Below are 19,636 nucleotides of genomic sequence, written 5' to 3'. Positions count from 1 at the left end.
TTAGCCTCGGTGTCTTGGCCAGGCTGGCAGCTAGGGCCTTCCTAGGTGAATGGAGAACACCCTTTGCAGGAAGTTGGGAGAAGCCACTGTCACTAATGGAGATCAGGCACAAGAATAGGCCAAGATCATAAAGAACCAGGGAGGCAAGAACACCTCCAGGGGTATAGAAGCGCATCCTACCCAACCATCTGCAGGACTTCTCACTTTGACAACACGTGGACACAAATGAACACCCACATCATAGGAAACAGGAGACTACGTTTTAATAATTCAAAGTCTGGAATCCTAAGCCTCAAACGATTCCCTAGAAAACCCCAGAAAAAAACATACACCTGACTGCAAATGGATTCACTTGTTCCCACGTGTATTTTTATGTGTCCTGAAGGTTTTATGTTTCCTGAGGAAGAGGGGAGGAGAGAGGGCCAGACTAAACTACGATAAATAGAGTTGAAGGCTGAGCGAAAGTGGGAAGTTTTCAAACAAAACTTGACCTCCTTGATGTTGCTACAAAAGGTTTCTTTCTGATTTGCCATCACAGTAACCTGAAATATAGAAAACAAAGTCATCAGCCACAGAAAGATGGACCCAGTGCGTAAGGCAGATTACGAATTCTGGACCCATTCTTGTAAGGTTACAGCAGGATGGGCCTGTAATTCATAATCAGCTTCAAGAATTTTTCTGCAACCCTTTGAATTTATCTGGGGCAATGGGATCTGCTGTATGAAATACTGTTCTTTTTATTTGTCTTAAATTTGCCTCACTGCATTTCAAAGGGTTGGGGGGGGGGGTGCATCCTCCTTTTCAGAAAGTGTGCCTGATCGCAGCCACCCCACCAGTAATTTTATAGAAAGTTCCCCATGTCCTGTGCCATGTATCACCAGGTAGTGCCACAAGGGGCTTCAGTGCCAAAACAAAACAAAAACACAACATTTTGGTTTGCATCCAACTCAGCTACTTACTATACAGATCTTGGGCAACTTTTGTAATCTTTCTCAGCCTCTATTTTCTCATCAGATAGATGAGATATAGGCAAAGGGTTTGGCCTGGAGTCTGCCCATGCTGAAATCCTTGCCTGACCACCCCAGGGTGAAACATCAAAATCTTACTGATTTATGTTTTTGGTCTGGGTTCATATTGTTTTGGTGTAGTTTTGCTCAGCTAGTTAGGAGACCAACCGAAAAGTTCAGTTTTGTTCTCTTTTTCCTACATTTTAACATTGCCATAGTTTCCCAGGGGAGTGAGTGTAAAATTCAAGTAGACAGCACTCTTTCCTCTAGAATGTTCCTGGTTTTCAGATCAATATCATATGAGGATAGAATCTATATAAAGACCCAATTGTCATTCCAGGGAATATCCAAAAATAGAAGTGAGGAAGATCAGCTAGTCAATTTGGTTTCATGGTAGAGAAAGCATTTGTTGAAATCATTTTGAACTTGCTGTGATCATGTTTCTAAGTTTTTATACCAATGGCCACATTTGCAGCCCAACTCTTCACTGGGGCCCCTGAGTCCCCAAATAATACTAATTCAGTCAAAATGGGTTTTGGGGGCAGAGCATCCGGGGCAAAATCCTGTGACTACCGACTGGGCTAAACTGGCAGAAAAAAAGGAAGAGTCCCCTGCAGTTTTACTTAAGTGAAAGTGCCAGGTTTTTGAAAAAAGGCGTTTGTCCACTCCTTCCGCATCAGCCCCATGATGAGGCCACTGAAACATCTGATCGAGAAGAGCCAAGACTTGGGCTCCCAGGGGCTCCTAAGGCTCCCTGTTTTCTCGTGCAGGCAGATGAAACACATCCCACCGGCAGGTGGGCACAAACTCCCTGCCCACCGACCCCTCAGGGAGAGCTGGCTGCTGCCCGGGCTCCTGCCCACCAGTCCACTCACCATTGTGCATAATCAGCCTATATTGCCTGCCCAGGCACAGCTCCTCCTGCCTCCGCCTCACGACCTTCTGCACTTCTGGAGGTAGGCCGTAGGGGTTGCGGGCAAACACGAAGGAGTAGCTGTCAGCACAAGTTCCGTCCAAGTTCAGGAGGCGGCAGGAGTACTGCACGGCATAGGTGTCGTAGTCCGTGTCGATGATCCAATGGTCATCGTCTGCAAGCCAGAAACAGAGCCAATGCCTCGTGCTCCACCGGCTCAGCCCGCAAGGAAACTCCCCAAACTGAGAAGCCAGCGACTTCCTGAAACTGGTTTCATTGTGTTAGGAGCAGAAGACCCCAGAGAATCCCAACAGCTTTTGTAAGTCTGGGGATGTTGTTCTTGTTTACAAATAAAAAGTTTGAGTTGGGGGAACCTCATTCACTTCAATGATTATCTCTCACCCTGATGACAAATGTGATAGCATCTTTTTAAAGAACAACTGAGCATGTGGGCCCATCAAAACCATGGAATAGATCCTCCTCCTGTGTCTTCTCCATCAATCCCCCAACAGCTATGCCTTAGGGCTGATGTCTGATGGCCACCAACTTATGTTATCTCAACATCTGGATATCTCTCTTGAGATGGTCTCTATCAGCTAGCTCCCAGTCATTTCAGTAACCACGCTGCCCTCCTGCCTCTCAATCACGGGAGGAGGCCACTCTGATGGCCTGGTTCATGGCTTTTCTGGTTCCATCCTAATTCCTGTCTAGTAACCCTGCCCACTTTCCCTAGCAGGCAAAGGAGTAGTCTTTGCTTTGGGGGTGGGTGGGTGGGGAAGGGGCACATGATACCTACCATCTATCATCAAGTATTCTTTTTAGAGCTTGTACTTGTCAGAACTCCTCTGATAGAGGGAGAGTTAAGTCAATGAAAAATTTAGATATTTATTCCTAAGACTGGGGTATAAGCCATGAATAAGTGTACATGAAGGTGGGGAAAATGCCAATGCCAATGAAAGCAGGATGGGAAATAAGGATGTATGGGAAGGATCTGCCATGGAGAAACAATACTCAGGTTTATCCAAATACCTTATATATGGTTAAAAAAAAAAAAGGTGCCACATCTCTACTTAATTTAACATTCTCATTGACATCTAACCATGAATAGGGCTTTCTGAGCACTTATTCATGTCAGTCATTGTGTAGACACTTTCCCTTTTTCCCTCAGTTACTTTTTACATGAACCAAAAAGTGCACACTATCACCCCCATTTTATAGATGAGGAAAGTGAGGCACGGAGAAACTAAATAATTCACCCAGGATCCCAAAGAGCAGGGCAGAACTGGGTTTCAATCGGATTCTGGGGCCCCCTTGCATAAACTCTACACCACGTTGTCTCCAGGCAACAAGTAAATTAGGGGCAGAGGAAACAAGAAACAAAAAGGCTTTGCATCTCTGTCTCACGTGGGTCATGAAACAAGTGATCATCTCTGCCCGTGTCATGCTCCACACTGGAGGCTGCAGCGGGTCTTGGATTCCCCAGCATTCGAGGCTGTGAGGGAGACGGCTAACACTGCCCTACGTCACCTCCGGCTGTGCCTCTTGGCTCGGAGAATGCCAGCCAGTAGGAGTTCAGCCCCAGCCCAGGCCCTGCAGGAGGCCTGCAGAGCAGGAGGTGGTGGAGGCCCCTCTTCAGCTCACTCCAGGTCCCCCAGGAAGAAAGAGCCACCCCTGCATCTCCCAGGTTTAACCGTGGAGAGAGTGTCAGAGGCCAGGTGGGGGTGCGCAGACACATGACTGCTCAGGGGTGGCCTTGCAGTTATTCAGCAGGTGGGCCAGGAACAGAAGCCAAGGGGCCGCCTGCTGGGCCCCACCCTAACCACCAGCTCCCCTCACAGGCTCTGGGCAGAGTCGGCCTTCTCTCCGAATGAAATCATTTCTTCCCTGGTTATGGGCCTCCCTGTGTCTCTCAGTCACAGGCAGCCCAGCAGCCTACCCCTCAGACACAAAAGTACTGTGTGCTTTGAAATATGACCCGGATTCATGATCCAGGCAACTATTAGCTCAGCAAATCTGCAGCTTAATTTTTCCCCAGAGTTGTTGCCAGAATGGGAATTCTAACATAGGAACTAAGTAACTTTCAGAGCTCAGCTTTAGGAAAATTGGCTACCTTCTTGACTTCTATAAAAGGCCTAAGCTGGCTAGGTGTTATATCCAGGCTCTTTTTTGGCTAATTAGTGCAGAGATGAAGAATTTAAACTCTAACAATCTTTACTCGACTCTCCCTCCTAAAACAAGAGATGAACTGTCTGCGCCATCCTAGAAAGAGTGAGCTCACGTCTCCCACCTCTTCACTGCCAGCTGCTCGGGTGGGTCCCTCTGAAGAGCCAGACGCCCCAGACATTTCTGGATGGCAGCTATCCGCACACAGCGGAGCCAGGGAGAGTAGAGACAGCGGCCATATGGAAGCCTCTGTGTCTACAGATGGGTTCAGAGGTTTTGATTACCAGTCCCAAATCCAAAACAAAAAACCCGCTCAGTTAGAGGGAACCAGCTCTGGCTTCCTGTGGTGGGCCTAGAATGTGTCCCTCCAGCTCCCTACGCCTGTGTCTTGCAATTTCCTAAAGTGATGAGAAGGTCCCTGCAGTTCTCAGGTCTAACTGTGCAGGTGGGCCAGCCGGACGGTGGTGTGATGCTAGTTCTGACTCATCACCTGAAAAACCCAGCAGGCCTTGTCAAAGAGGAGTCTGAGGCCTGGGGACCCGAGTGATTAGCTGTGTGGCCCTAGGCTAGCCACCTCTCTAACGTGGGCTTTCTCTAATTTGTTCATTGGAAAATGAGAGTCTTGAACCCGATGCTCTTTGTGGATCCTATCATCCCGGACCCAGACTATCAAGCTATTATTTCATGACTGGGGAGAGCTAAGCAGTAATAATATACACGGAGAGAGAACGCATGTCTGAGGCACTGTTCTAAGTGCTCTCTGCACAGTTAACTCATGTCCTCCCCATAACACAACTCCATGAGGCAGGTGCTATGATCACTTCCTTGTACAGGTGAGGAAACCGAGGCACAGAGAAGATAAGGAACATATCTAAGGTCCCACAAAGTAGGATTTGAACTCGGGCAATCTAACTTTAACTGCACGCTTAACCACTACACTGCACAGCTTCTTTTCTGAAAAATCCCTGAGAAGGAATTTATCCTTACACCTTCCATAGTTATCTCAATATCATAGCAATCACTTTCAAGATTTCAATACTTTTTCTCTAAATGAAATCATAGATAGAACCGCAATCTACAAGAGGTAAGGGCAGAACTAATCTGGTTAGTTCTTAAGGGGGAGGAGGAGGCAAGAGATAAAACCCTACTCGCTCATGGTGTCTTCTCTACCCTGACCAAATGCAATACCAATAGGATCCTAGTCCTTCAAAGAGTGCATCTCAAAATGCCAGAGAATTATGTGTTTATGCTTTTTAGAAAGTAATCTTGTACCCCTGGTATTGACTTTTGTAATGCATCATCAGAAAAGTATATATTTCATGCTATGTGATTCACTTTTGAAAGTTTTGCTTCATTGTTTGTAATAATTATGATTACTTCTAAGGATAAGAGCTTTTTACCCCTTGTAAGATAACAACGCCATCTGTACAGTGTAAATCAGAGCTGAAGCTACATTAGATAAAACATGCGCTTTCATCTAATATACAACTTTAGAGGAAGTCAAGGTGTATGCACTGTGTGTAGAGTGATGGGCCACGTAAAGAATGCTTCTGCCCTGGACGACCAGCTAAGAGATTCCCCCCGAACAGCCCCCTGTGGCCTATCCCACAGGAGAGACCGATGCTTTGTAAAAGCTGGTCTGTAAATTAGGAGTCCCTGCTGTTCAGGGCCACCTAATCCTGGCCCAGGAGCTGGAACCCCCGGCTCTGACACTGACTCTCACAAACTTGTATGACCGTGAGCAAAGTACTTCATTCTCTTGGCCTTGGTTTATTCATCTGTTTATTGAAACCTTTGTAGGGTTAACTATCTCTAAGATCCCATGACACCCCCCCTTCCCCTCCGGCTTGCACAATTCCCTAAGTACCAAGTAGATTACAGATTTGAAATTTAGAAGAAAAGGGGGGTGAGAGGGGGGAGGTAGATAGAGCCTACAGATGTTGTGTTCTCATGATCCGGCCAAGTTTTAGGATGCTCTTCTGAGAGTCCTCAATACTCTCCCTCCCCCCATCTGAGTTTTGGTGCTTGGGAGAAAGGGAAGAGGGCATTGCCACCAAGAGCACTGTGCCTGGCTCAGAATCTCTGCATCATGAGACAGGGCATAGGGCGGGCAGTGGCCAACCCTATGCACCATGCTCCCTACATCCTTGGATGGGGGTCTACCAGCCTCTGCTATCCCAGGGATTCAACCCAAAGAGATAGAGGAAATGCAACGCCAGGTTGAGCGGTGATGTGGGCTGGGTGGTAAACTTGGAGAAGGCTACACACCCTGGAATAGTGGCTGGACAGGAAAATGGCAGGAGGAGGCCTCACAAGCCCAAAGGTCCTTTGAGCTTGGGCCAGGTTTTATGAGCTGGGGGCATGGGGGGAGGTGGGCCAATCTCATGCCCCTAACCTCAGGCGGTGCCCAGGGTTCCTGCCACTTAGAGACCATGTTTTTCCCAAGGGCGCCACTGGGAAAGAAACCCAGAGATTTGGCCAGGTTGTGGCCTTCCTACCCCCCAAGACAGTCCCACTGAGCTGATTACTCACTTCCTCTCTGGAGAAAGGAAGCTACACCCCAGTACTTCATCTTGAACTTGGCAGGGTCCTCAGTGTCTGTGAAGGTGCCCACCATGTCTGCGCACACGTCCCAGTTGCTGCAAAGGCCAAGGGGATCCTGAGCCAGGCCGGGCAAAAGGCTTCCTCCCTCCATCCTCCATCCCACCACCCCGGGTGCTCCCTTCCCTCCCGGTCAGGGTTTGGCGCCCAGAGCCCACTAACTTCAACAGACGGACTCGGCCCTTGGCGGTGGCGCTCATCTGGCCGTTCTCGTCCACGGAGAACTCGGCGATGATGTTGTCCTGCAGAAAGAGGCCCTCGGGGTCCTTCTTGGCCATGGCATACCAGATCCCGGCGAACTGCAAAGGAGAGGAGAGCGGGCTTGGCGATGAGAGCGGGTTTGGTGATGAGCGCACGGTGAGGCTGGCCGCGGGGCTGGGGGACGCGGGCACCGGGGCCCCCGGGCCGGTACCTACCCGAGCCTTGTCGAAGTTCTCCTTGACTCGGAAGCTGCTCACCCGGCAGTCGCGCTCCGCCCGAGCGCTGCCCAGCGCAGCCAGCAGCACGAGTGCCCACACCCACTCCATCGCGCCCAGGAATCGCCCTGCGGGAGACGCGCGCCGTCGGTGAGCGCTGGCCCGCGGAGCCCCCCGGCCCGCGCCGGCCCCCCGCGCCCTCCCCATCGTGCCGTCCCCGCCGGCCCCGCCCGGGCGCCGCTCACCACCGGGAGACGCGCGCAGACCTGACCGGGAGTCCGGGCGCGCAGGGAGCCAGGGAAGCGAGCGCGCCGCGGGGCCACCGGCAGCTTTATAGCGCCGGGGGGAGGGGGTCGCGCTGTCGCAACCGCGCCGAGGGGGAGGGGGAGGCGCGGGCCGGCGGGCCAGCACTTGCACAACGCGCCCTGACTCACAGGCGCCGCACGCTGGGAGGGTCCCGTTGGCCCGAGCCTCACCTCCAGCGCGGCCCGGGTTTGGCCGAGCCGCCTCGCAGGGTGGCCTCGACGGAGCCCAAACTCTGCAGCGGTGACGAGCCGCGGGAACAAGCCTGGCCTGCTCACCTCGCACTCGTGCCAGCGGCCTCCAGCGGCGGCCTGGGGTGGCCTCGCGGCCCAGTGGCTCTGGCGGGGGCCCAGGTCGGCCTGGCGGGAAAACCGTGGCCTCCCAGCGCGAGAGGCCCTACGATGATGCCGCCTGGTGCGTCAGTGCCCGCGCCTGGCTGTGCCAACTTGGCCCCTCCGCCCTCTTAGGGCCAATTGTGAAGGGGTTGGGGAATATTTCGGCCAAGTCGTTTTTCATTTTATAAAGGATGTATTTTACTCCCTTTCAGGAGAGTTGTGGTGCCCTGTGGGTCAATATTTGTTCTTTAGTTTCAACATCTTTAGAAGCATTAAAACCTCCCCTGTTAAATATTCTCCAGAAACGCAACCCTGGTCAGGACAGGAAATATTTTAGCAACCTCGGTGGTCGCCTACTTTGTGGCATTTTGCTCAAACCACTTTGAAACACACCTACCAATTGTGTATGATATGATTTTATTTCAAAGCTGTAGTAGGACTTCGTTTTGTTTTCAAAACAGCAAAAACAGTTGTCTTGAGTGGTGGACAAGAGGGGGGAGGTAAACTCTATGACAAACATCTAATGGTCAATTAAGTTACACCGGTGTGACACATGATGCTATTTTTGTCTGCGTGATGGCACAATTTACCCACCTTATTTTTCTCTTTCCATTCAGACTTAACCAGTTCCTCTAATATAATCAAAGTAGCCCGAAGATTTGGCTTTTGGCTGAATGAGAATTAGTGATCTGACTAAGAAATACCCTTTTGTAACATTCCCTCCATACAATGCCAGTTGTGTCTCCATGACCCAAATTGGAAAGAACTGAGATGAATTTGTACCATTTTGCTGACACAAACTAAGAGAGGGCTGGGGAAGAGAAGGTTGGCTGCCAGACATAGAAATGAGTTGATGGTCCTGCGGGGGAAAGCATTGAGGTTCCTGTTGAGGCCCCTGAGAAGGCTCCTGGGTTTTTCATCACCTTCCTGTTGAAGGAGACTAAATTTTGCCACCGGAAGTTGCCTTTTGGAATACTGGCCTTTAACTGGTTACTAAGAGACAAAGACTCAGAAAAGAACCTTTGACTCTCCTCCTTTCATGCCCAAGAGACTGAGAGAGAAACACCTGCTTCAGGAAGGGAACCTTAGGACCTCGGATGTCTGTCACCTTAGCCTAATGTGAATTAAGCGTGGCAAGTAGGAGTGCGTCAGGCAGGGGCCTGCTAGCCAGATACTCCCTGTGTCCCACTGTTTCCTAGTTGCTTCGGGGGATTTTCATACCACCTGTGTTCCCTCTTCTTTAACTCCCTATAAATTGCCCATTCTCACTTTTGAAATCTTAGACCCCTAACCCCCCCCCCCCCCCACACACTTAACCCTCAACCTTTTTCCTTTGTCCAAAATGTCATATATACCCAATGTTCCCTCACTGCCTTTGGAATTTTCATGCTTATTTGAATTCCTTGCATGTATTAACATTTTTATTTTCTCTTGTTAATCTGTCTCTGCTAATGTGATTATTAGCTGAACTAGAAGAATTTAGAAGGTGGGAGGGAAACTTTGTGGGTTTTTTAGCCCCCACACTGTAACTCTTTGGACATCTACCCGCCTGTTCTGCTTCTACTTTGCACCTTCCCCTCCACTCCTGTTCCCATTTGAGTCTCTGGTGCCTCTGGAGAGCCAATGATGATGCTTTTACTCCTTACTGCCCCAGAGCTAGGAAAGCCCTGTTTCTGGCCTATGGGCTAACTAGAAGATCTTCTGATTAGGCCGGTTTTATCACAGGATATCACGGTATAATCCCAACAGCTCAGATAACTTCTGCTCCAGAGCCACTCCTGTAGGCCACACAGGTGGTAGTATCTATGCACTGTAGGTGGGAAAGGACTTGAGGGCATCTCTCAATCTCTTGTGCAATGCTTGGATCCCCTCTGCCATTCCAGAGTAGAGATCTTCCAGGTTCTCCTCCAACACCTCTAGTATGGAGAGCTCCCCACTTTGGACAGCTATTATGCTAGAAAAGCTCACCTAATACCTCAGCCCTTTCAATCATTTCTCCTAGATCAGTGGTCGGCAAGCTCATTAGTCAACAGAGCCAAAAATCAACAGTACAACAATTGAAATTTCTTTTGAGAGCCAAATTTTTTAAACTTAAACTATATAGGTAGGTACATTGTTATTAACTTAATTAGGGTACTCCTAAGGCTTAGGAAGAGCCACACTCAAGGGGCCAAAGAGCCGCATGAGGCTCGCGAGCCGCAGTTTGCCGACCATGGTCCTAGATCATATTCTGGTGGTCCTTACACGCACCGTATACTGAATAAATGTAGGGTATTTCAATGCATTTTCATAGTGATTGTTTTTATAGCAACACGTTTTCATTTATTTGTTAGATGCTTAAAGGTCAGTGTGTGTAAATGTTCCTCCTCCTACTCAAGCTCTCTCTTAATGCTAAATCAATGAATCTGTTGTCCCAGACACCAGCAAAGGAAACAGTTTATTTTGGCATCCTCTCTCGAATTTCTTCATGATCACGGTACATGAATACAGGTCAACAGGTCAACTGATGTTTTTAACTTTAGTGCTTTGAAATGTATCTACATAAAATACAATTTCAAATATGCATATATAGATAAAATATCAATGGGAAAAATGTTCACAGCAATTACCTCTGTGTGACAGGATTAGGGGCTGTAAAGGTGGGTTTGTTTGTTTGTTTTTTTATTTGGCTCCAAATTTTCCTCCAGTGAAAATGTTTAATCAGAATGTAAAACAGATGTTCTCTTTGATAAGAGTTTTTTTCTAGATGTAAAATTATGTTGCATATAATATACACAAAGGTTCATTTTCTTTCCTGTCCTGGAGTGACAGACCATGTTTCATTCACCTTGGTATCCACCCCCACCAGCTATTCCATGGGATTCAGCCAAAGACTTGCACATAGCCCTGTCTGGTTTGGCTCAGTGGATAGAGCATTGGCCTGTGGACTGAGGGGTCGCAGGTTCGATTCCTGTCAAGGGCACATGCCCAGGTTGGGGGCTCGATCCCAGTAGGAGGCTTGCAGGAGACAGCCGATCAATGATTCTTATCATTGATGTTTCTCTCTATCTCCCTCTCCCTTCCTCTCTGAAATCAATAAAAATATATTTTAAAAAAAGACTTGCACATAGTAGGTGTTCAATAAATAGATATTGATTTAATTTGTTGTATTGAAATTAGTCACTTTAGGTAAGCTTCAATAAAACATTTATTTAAAAAAACCTGGTCAGCGGTCATTCTTTCTAAAATATAATTTCTCAGGATTTAGTCCTTGTAGCAGAGGGGGCTAACCATCCTTCTATCAAAAAAAATTGTACTCTCCTTCCATGATGTACACTTTTGGGGAAGAGGGATTGGCCAAAAGGAACCTCCCCACTTCCTGCATCTCTATACGGCCATAGGCCTAAGTTTTGGTCAATAGAAGGTGGACTAAAGTGCTGCGTGCTGTGTGCATGCAGACAGGGCTCATGAAAGCTGCCCATCCAATTTTCCTGGCTCTCTCTCCTTCCTCACCTGGCCACTGGTAGAGCCTCCATCAACCTAGGACCCCCAGCAATGATTAATTTTATGTGAATGAGAAATAAACTCTCATTGGATTAAGCTGCTGAAATTTGGGGTTACCTGTAGTAACAGATTTAGTGTTACCTTAATGAATGCATCAGCAAACAAGCCACTAACGCCTAGGAAATATTGAAAAATGTTTTACCATAATTGAAAGAAGATCTGATGCAATAAATGTATGCCCTTACCATTATAAAAATTAAGCATTTCCAACCAGCTCCCTTTTGTACAAACTGACATTTACATCCATATCCTGACAGATAAAGAAAAATAAAAACAGAAAAAATGGGTAGCATTTATCTTCTTACTGCATTCAAAAGATGACAAAATAATTAGTGAGAAAATGAAGATTATTCAGCCAACATGTCCAGGTACAAAAAGTCAAACTAATTTTTTTCAATATGGTTTTTTCAGTGGGGACAAAGCTGTCATTAAATTTAATCAATTTAGTTACTTGATTAATAATCTCTGAGATGCCTGGTCATATCCATCAATTAGGTGCAAAAGGGCAAGGTGAAAGGGCCCTTTGCAGTTAGCTGCCAGGATGTGCCTGACAGGCCTGCTGTTATCAGAGAATAAAGACCATGTGGATGGTCTTTCTCCATTGCTAGTGGGATTTGAAGTATTTACAATATCTTGAGAGACTTTTCTGAGACTCACACGGGAGGGTGAGTGATTTTTATCTACATGGAATTACATCCCTGGGTTTCCAAAGTCCCATTTCCTTTAATCCAGTCCTGGAAAATGTGTAGCTGGGGATTCAGCAGAGCTAAAAGCAAAGCCAGCATCCAAAGTTTCCTTTCTGTGATGGAGTTGGGTCCAGTATAGCATTAGCTAGTTGCAGTCCATCAGTCCATTGTGTGGGGTCCACATGGCTTACAGCAAATACAGGGGAGCCAGGAGGGCACAGCCCTTGCAATAAGAGTCCCACGGACACAAGTGTGCAAGAGAGTGGACCTCTTTGTTTGGGAGATTAAATATCTTAAATTTCCCTGCGTTGGCAGTGGCCATGACTACTCTGGCCAAAGACCTGTTCTCAGGTCTGACAGGCAAATATCTTCCCGATTTCACCCACTTTACTGTAGCTTCCTGGCAAAGGTGCACAAATGGCATGCCCATAATATTCAGCCTTCCCTTTGCTTCTTTCCAGTGATTAAAATAACTAAGTTTATTAAAATTTTGGCTATTCTATAAGCATTACTTCCTATAGAAATAGTTAACCACAGTGGAAAATGTTAGCAGTTTTTGGAATTAAATATTATGTGTGTTTATTAATAAAGTATACTACTGAGAAGCATAATCTTATTAAGCAGAAAGTTTAAGGAAGTTAAGCCATTCTTTGGTATATCTGTAGGCTTTTAAAAAGAGTTTCTGGGATTTTTATTTAACTCTTGTGTTGGTGTTTGACATTTTATGATCTCTGTCTAGATTTTAAATTCCTTAGAGGGAAGGTCTTTGTATATTCCCCTGTAAGCAGCTAGTATGATGTGCTATACAGCTCTTTAATTTAATCCTATTTAAACTGGTAGTTTTGGGGCAGGTCACTATCACTTACTAGCTGTGAGACCTTGAGCAAGTTAATTAATTTCTCTGTGCTTCGGTTTCTCACAAGTAAAAGTTGTATTTCCGTTCAAGAGAATGTGTAATACAAAGATTGTGGCTTTATTGAAATACTTAAAAGATCTTGAGTAAGGTTGAAATCAGCATTTAAATATTTAAGGAAAGTTGGTTCATGAAACGGGTAGTTTGACTTATGAGTTGCATAATAGTGTTTAAATATTTGGGAAAATGTGCTTAATCAATGTAAAAGCTTAATAAATTGAACATTAAACAAAGCTAAGTAGTGGTAAGTGTACTTTCCAGGCCAGAAGTCCCTGAGACATTAAAGATCTTAGCAACAGACAAGACAAATTTTGTCCAGTACATTTAACAGGTTGTACCTTAGAGCAAAAATGTATGAGGTCTGGCTATTACTATTGAAAACAAAATCCAGCTAATACGCTTAGCAGGAAAACCCAGTTAGCAGCTGCATGGGTTGCTTTTTGTGCTTATGTCTCTTGATATGGATTATTTACGTTGTGGCTTGATGCGGCTTGGGTCACAGACTAATGTTTTGCCACATTCACCTCTCTAGTAATAAGCCCAAGATTAGTTCCTTTAAAACACTTCCTAGGTCCAGCTTTCTCAAGTGAGGGCAACTGAGAGGTGAGGGTTTTAGAGAAAAAAATAGGCCATGCAACCTGGATAATCAAAGAATTTTTAGGAAGAGGAAAAATTAATATTCCATTTTATCTTGGGTTGATGTTAAACCCTTCCACCTCCCCCAGTGTTCATTAAAGTTGCTATATAAACAGACACACCCAAGGTTGTTCTCACTTCATATCGCTGTCTTGAAAGAATGATTCAAGTTGTCAATTTATGCTAATGGATATGTTCATGGATATGTTGATGATGCTTCCGAGCTGCATGATGATTCCACTAAATGCAGAATCAGCATGTGTAGCTGTATTTCTGAAATGGTTACTTCAACGTGCTGCTTGCCTGGCTGATCTAAGATGCTCTGAAGATTCTCCGAGGACTTACACGCTAATGATGCTTAGGGATTTGTGTCCTGAAGAACTCTGTAATCCTGTGCTTCCTGAATCCCACTCTAAGCCAGGACCTTCTGTCACACCCCAAGAGTTACAGGCAGTTGGAAAGCTCTGCTAAGCAACCATTTTGCTTGGCCTTTGGGGTTCAGTGAGGTGCCACTTAGGATCTATGCAGGAGCCTTGATCAGGATGTAGTTCCTTCTTGGCCCTCGGCCCCAGGTGGTGCTCTGAGGGTCTTCCTTCCTGAACAGCAGCAGTAAAGCCAGCCTTGCCATGGGTGAGGTCAGCCAAGAGGCTGTGGAGAGCTACCTGGAGGACCACCCTGGGTTTGCCGAGGAGTACTTCCACAAGAAGCTGCGGACAGGGGCGCTGGGAGAAGCCTCCGAGCACAGCGAGGTGCAGGGCCAGGCCAGCGGGTCCTCCCCGGGGCTGTCCACAGAGGAGGAGGCAGCCCTGTGCTTGGAGCTGTTCCAGGCCATGCAGGAGGAAGCCGGCAGCGCCGAACCTGCGGCGCACTTGGTCCTGCAGAGGCTGGCGCGGCTGCTGCGGGCGGACCGCTGCAGCCTGTTCCTGTGCCGGGCCCGCAACGGCTCGCCCGAGGTGGCCTCCAGGCTGCTGGACGTCACCCCCACATCCAAGTTTGAGGACAACCTGGTGGTCCCTGACAGAGAAGTGGTGTTTCCATTGGACATCGGGATAGTGGGTTGGGTTGCTCACTCAAAGAAAGCCCTTAACGTCCCAGATGTAACAAAGGTAGGTAGCCTGAGGGCAGTGGGGTGGAGATGGGGACTTGGCAGGGTCCTGGAGGGACAACGGGAAAGAGAGCTGAGGTGGGGGTCGGGGGGTTGGCCATCCTTGTGCCATGGGTTTGGCTCTAACCTGGGGAGTGGGGGCAGCAGAGGAGTACCCAGCTCCAGGGCTGCCAGATTTAGCAAATAAAAAATTCCAGAGGCCTAGTTCAATCTGAATTGCAGATAAAGAATAAATAATTTCATAGTGTAAATTTGGCATTTTGTCAGGTAACTTACCTGGGCCAGGTACAGTTCACACCTTCGCTAACACCTCCATGCTCTGGGCACATCCTTCTAAAAACACCACACAGCAGGCTGCCCCTGAGGAGCTCAGCCAACAGTCAGATGCCAAGATGCCTGCACCGCTCCCCATGCCTCTCATCCACAACACACACGTCTTTGGGATGGATTGGCTCCCAAATGGATTCTTTCACCTATAGACCAAATGTGCAGAAAGAAAAAAATAATACCATCAGAAAGTTCAGGTTTAGATCATTAAAAATGTGAATGTTGGTGATGATTAAGAGCCATTGGCCATCCCAACCCCCCTGCACCCCCCTGCACCCTCATAACGCAGATCTATCAAGAATGAATTCCAATCTGGTAAATGGAACGTTTGGACCTCCCTGAGACCACTATTGCACAAATGGTTATCTCCTTTTAAAACATAACATTTAACTACTCCTTACCATCGCAATGCTGGTTTCTTTTAGGAAGATTCTAAAATACAAATAAAAAGGAGGAAATGCAAGTCACCCATAATCCCTCCACTCTGCAAGAGCCATAGGCAACAGCCTGGAGTCGGAGAAACTTTTTCTACACGTGTCCCATTATTTTGATTTGCTATTAACGAAAGGGGAGAGGAGGATTATGCTGTCAGGGAGTCCACCGGCCTCCGAAAGGCTTTCCGGGTGGAGGCCTGTGAAGGGGGCAGCTGCAGGCAGGAGGATAAATCTCCCTCCTGCCTCCCAAAGCTGATTACGGGGAGGGGAGGAGGGGCCCACCGATCCAGAAGTCGTGAGTTGTCAAATATTAGCAACACTCAGCAAACAACCACAGGACAGCTCTCAGGTGCAAGGGTTGCTGCAAGCTGGACACATTAGTCCTCAGTCCTTCCCCACCCCTCCCTTCAGGAACTGAGGCTGCTTCAAGAGGCCCACTGCAGCTGCTTTGAGTGACTGAACCGAGCTGTGTCCTATGGCGAAGTTCCCGGGACACCGGTTAGAAGGCTGTCCCCACACACCTGAGTTTTTCTCATGGAAATGTGCTTTTGGCCAGTCTCCAGCTGAGCCCATCTCCTAAATTACTAGGACATCAAACTGAAGAAAGTGACAAGCAAGATTTTTTTTCTTTCTAAGGAGAGATGGATAAGATGACTTCTGCGGTCATGCTTTACTAATGAGTCCAGTTCTCCTTGTTGAGGGGAAAAAGGTAGAATGGAGCTGCTGAAAAGGTCAGTTGGCCTTGGTCTGTTGCTGTCCGTGGTGAGCGCCCTGCGTGGACAGGGCAGGTGATGTGGGGTGGGCTCTCTGTCCTCCCTTTTCCTGAGGACCTCTGGCTGTTACGGGTGGGACAGAGGTGAGTATGTTGAAGACAGACACCCTCCTGAGCTCAGAAGAGAGACAAAGGCCTCATTTCATCTCCATTTTTACTTTTTTTCCCAAGAGTGGTGCTTTTCAGCTTTCGATGCACATTAAATCAAATTGGGAGTTCAAAAATACTGGTGTCTGAGACTCTCGGTAGATCAATTACATAGACTCTGAGGGGTTGGCATACAGGCAGTAGTATTTTTAAAAAGCTCCTCAGATGATTCCACTATACGGCCAATGTTGAAAACCATTCCTCGCTGGGTGTGCAGATGTGAGAGGAGGAAGTGAATTTCAAGTCAACTGTGGGATAGGAGATGGAAAGGGCTCCTGGAGTCCTTAGTCCAACTCTTCCCTGGGGCAGTTGGGAAATTAGGGTCACGGGAGCTGTATCTCTCCCAGAGTGCATGGTCTGGTCAGTGAATGAAAAGGGCTGGAAGAGAATCGAGGCCTCACCCTCACCAAACCCCATATCTCTGCCGTTTCTTTCTAATGTGTTCTTTAATTATTTTTTTAAAATTTTAATTTTTCAATTACAGTTGACATTCACTATTATTCTGTATTAGTTTCAGGTGTACAGCAGAGTGGTTAGACAATTATATACTTTACAGAGCAATTCCCCCAATGTTTCCAGCACCCACCTGGCACTCATGACTGATCTATAACTATCAATCTGTACTTGTAATCCCTTCATTTTTTTCACCTAGTCCCCGACCCCTGGTAGCCAGCAGTCCATGCTCTGCAAGTTCACCACCTTTCCGTCGCTGTGGCAAAATCTGCAAAGAGAAAGGTGAAAGAAACTGATGTTTTAAACGAAATTTCTATTAATTCTTCACCTTTTCCTTGCACTTGGCATGTTATAAAGATTTTCTCATTCTCAATCTCACTTGATTCTGGCAAAGACCCTGTGGGGAAGGCATATCTATTTTTCCATCTTGTCTATATGAGACTCTTCTCAAGGTCAATGAGGCAGGATGTGGTGGGCCTGGGACCGTAACCCAGGCCTTTAGGGGCCTCCATCTTTTACTACACCGCTGACCACACACAACTTCTTTAGGCCAGCAGTGTGTGCACAGGTGAGGGAAGGTCTTCTCACACCCAGACAAAGGCAGACCTGGATGCTCTCAAAACTGGGGGTCCACAAAGGTTGTAACAGGGAAGCCACAAGGTGTAGGGCAGTGGTTGGCAAACTGCGGCTCACAAGCCACATGCGGCTCTTTGGCCCCTTGAGTGTGGCCCTTCCACAAAATACCACATGCGGGCGCGCACATACAGTGCAATTGAAACTTCGTGGCCCATGCGCAGAAGTCGGTATTTTGTGGAAGAGCCACACTCAAGGGGCCAAAGAGCCACATGTGGCTCGCGAGCCGCACTTTGCCGACCACTGGAGGGTGACAGCTTTTATATCAGACAGACCTGGGGTGCACATCCAGGCCTGAGATGAGGAATGGTGTGATGGATTGTTTCTGCACCTGAGAAATGGAGGTAACCAAATATACAGATTAAATGGACATGAAGTGCCTGATTCTTTTTTAAATGTTTTATCTTTATTGTTGAGAGTATTACAGATGCTCCCCATTTTCCCCCAATGCCTCCCACCCACCTGGTTCCCACTCCACCCCAGGCCTTCACTGTACTATTGTTTGTGTCCGTGAGCTATGCATATAAGTGCCTGCTTCTTGGTAGGTGGATAAATGATCGCTTTGACAGTATCATATTTATGCCAAGGAGGTTTGGGGGATGCGTGTGGGTGGACAGAACTGGGTCAAGGGTTATTGCCTGTTTTTAAAATAGGATAAAGGCAGGAAAACTTTGAATAACAGGAAACTGAGAGATATACTTTCAAGTTAATAATTTATTTTTCTACTGGGAAAGCTGTTGATTAATTCTATGGATAGGCGATTCTCATTCTGACTGTGGTTAAAAGAAAGCCATGGAGAAGCCCTAAATTTTCAATGATTAACACGGCGCTTACAATCTCCTTTCCTCCCTCCTCTCTCTTCCTCCTCTTTTCTCTTTCTGACTCCTAATCTCAAGGGATAATGGCATTTAATCAGAATTTAATAATGCTATGATCCAGGTGGGCTGCTGTTCTACACAATGTTCTCTCCAAGGCTTTTAGTGGCTGCTTTGAAGAAGGACCATCGAAGGGAGTTTGTGATTTGGAGAAATACAGAAATTACCCAAACAAACGTCAATAAGGATGGTTTGAGCTGGTGAAAATTAAAAAGGAGAAAGCCCCATTTCTCCTTTCCTGTGTTTGGATGGGTGATTTCATCCAGGACTTTCAGATACAATAATAAGCAAGCATTCTATTTTCAAACGTATAAGCCATTTTCTCAAAACAGCCAATTGAACTTGAGAGCATCTCCTTGTGTATAGAATCTAGAGCGAACTAGCATCAAGCATTGAAGTTGCAGAGTGGAGTGTCTACCAGGAGATGCTGACTGGACTCCATGGTGCATGTTTCTGGCATTTTGGCATGGTCGAATTTCTAGGGATTCTCCACAGGAGTGATTCACCCACTAAAAGTAGATTTCTGGGGAAGACAGTCCCTACTTTAGGAGATTAGGGTTGATGGGTCTGCTGTGAGGTCTGCAAATCTGCGTTTACCTGCAGGGGATTCTGAGGCACAGGCAGGGACTCCTGCTCTGAACTGAGCCTGAGCGCTGTTGACCAAGCAGCCCATGTTCCCTGGTGGAAATTCCAGTCCAGAAGTCACACCAGTGGACTCTCACCTTTTTACTTTGGGAAACTGATCAGAGTCCAGCCTCCAAGGTTTGTGCTGCTCTTAGAAGCACCATCAACATTAGGAAATGGAAACAATACAACTTGTGAGAGCAACACCACGTTAATTTTGGCCAAGGATTCTCAGAGCTAGGCTGTAAGTTCAGTTCTAATCGAAGAAGCCTCAGGTCCAAAGAGAAGCTAGTCAGGACCAGGGAAGGCTGAGTCTATTCCCACGCAGAGTCGTATTCCTCTGACTTGCAGCCAATAAGACAACCACCATCCTTGACCTTCTTCTCAAGCCTTTCGTTTGCACACCTCTCCACACTCACCTCTCTGCTCTTTCCATGGTGAGTGTATTAGAATCATCTCTTGCATCTATCACGTGAGGCTTGTATCTGGGAAGATCTACTTCCTCTCTGCTAAAGAGAGAAAAAAAAAGTATATGAATGTAAGCATTAGCCTGGTAGAACAATAACAACTGATAAGGATCTGGTGCTGATAAAAGGGTGGTCCTCTCACACATGACCATCAGTGGAAGTAAGAATTCCAACCTTTTGTAAAAGTAATCTGTGTAAATAAAAACTGCATACACCTGGTGACCCAAGAGGGATTTCCACTTTGGGAAACCCATCACATAAACATAAAAGCAAGAATGATCAG

At 47.0% G+C, this 19,636-nt stretch overlaps 2 protein-coding genes across 3 annotated transcripts in view; one reads left to right on the top strand and one right to left on the bottom strand.

Annotated features, from left to right (window-relative positions):
• Positions 1-241: 241 nt before the first annotated feature.
• On the bottom strand, positions 242-7,595 carry RBP4 (retinol binding protein 4). 2 transcript variants are annotated; one of them, XM_070432689.1, is made up of 6 exons: positions 7,577-7,595; positions 7,101-7,228; positions 6,847-6,983; positions 6,616-6,722; positions 1,883-2,095; positions 242-542 (listed from the first exon to the last, which is right to left on the bottom strand). In XM_070432689.1, the coding sequence occupies exons 2-6, from the start codon at positions 7,209-7,211 to the stop codon at positions 505-507; spliced, it is 606 nt and encodes a 201-aa protein (XP_070288790.1). In that variant the 5' UTR covers positions 7,212-7,228; positions 7,577-7,595; the 3' UTR covers positions 242-504. The 2 variants fall into 2 exon arrangements, with proteins under 2 accessions (XP_070288790.1, XP_070288789.1); XM_070432688.1 differs by lacking the exon at positions 7,577-7,595 and adding an exon at positions 7,346-7,390.
• Positions 7,596-14,142: 6,547 nt separating this feature from the next.
• Positions 14,143-19,636, top strand: part of PDE6C (phosphodiesterase 6C) — a 45,570-nt gene continuing 40,076 nt past the window's right edge. The window contains exon 1 of the mRNA XM_070431880.1: positions 14,143-14,622. Within this exon, the coding sequence (XP_070287981.1) occupies positions 14,143-14,622 (480 nt within the window). The remainder of the gene's footprint in view (positions 14,623-19,636) is intronic.

This window comes from Myotis yumanensis, unplaced genomic scaffold, assembly GCF_028538775.1.
Source record: "Myotis yumanensis isolate MYYU_CA2020_CCGP unplaced genomic scaffold, mMyoYum1.0.hap1 SCAF_13, whole genome shotgun sequence".
NCBI lineage: Eukaryota > Metazoa > Chordata > Mammalia > Chiroptera > Vespertilionidae > Myotis > Myotis yumanensis.
This window is presented reverse-complemented; position numbering and strand designations above follow the sequence as displayed.

Coding starts and splice junctions, on each gene's coding strand:
- RBP4 (XM_070432689.1), bottom strand. CDS start 7,211: ATGGAGTGGGTGTGGGCACTCGTGCTGCTGGCTGCGCTGGGCAGCGCT. Junction 6,723..6,846: donor GGCCGAGTCCGTCTGTTGAA/GTTAGTGGGCTC, acceptor TGGCCTTTGCAG/CAACTGGGACGTGTGCGCAG. Junction 543..1,882: donor TAGGCTGATTATGCACAATG/GTGAGTGGACTG, acceptor TCTATATTTCAG/GTTACTGTGATGGCAAATCA.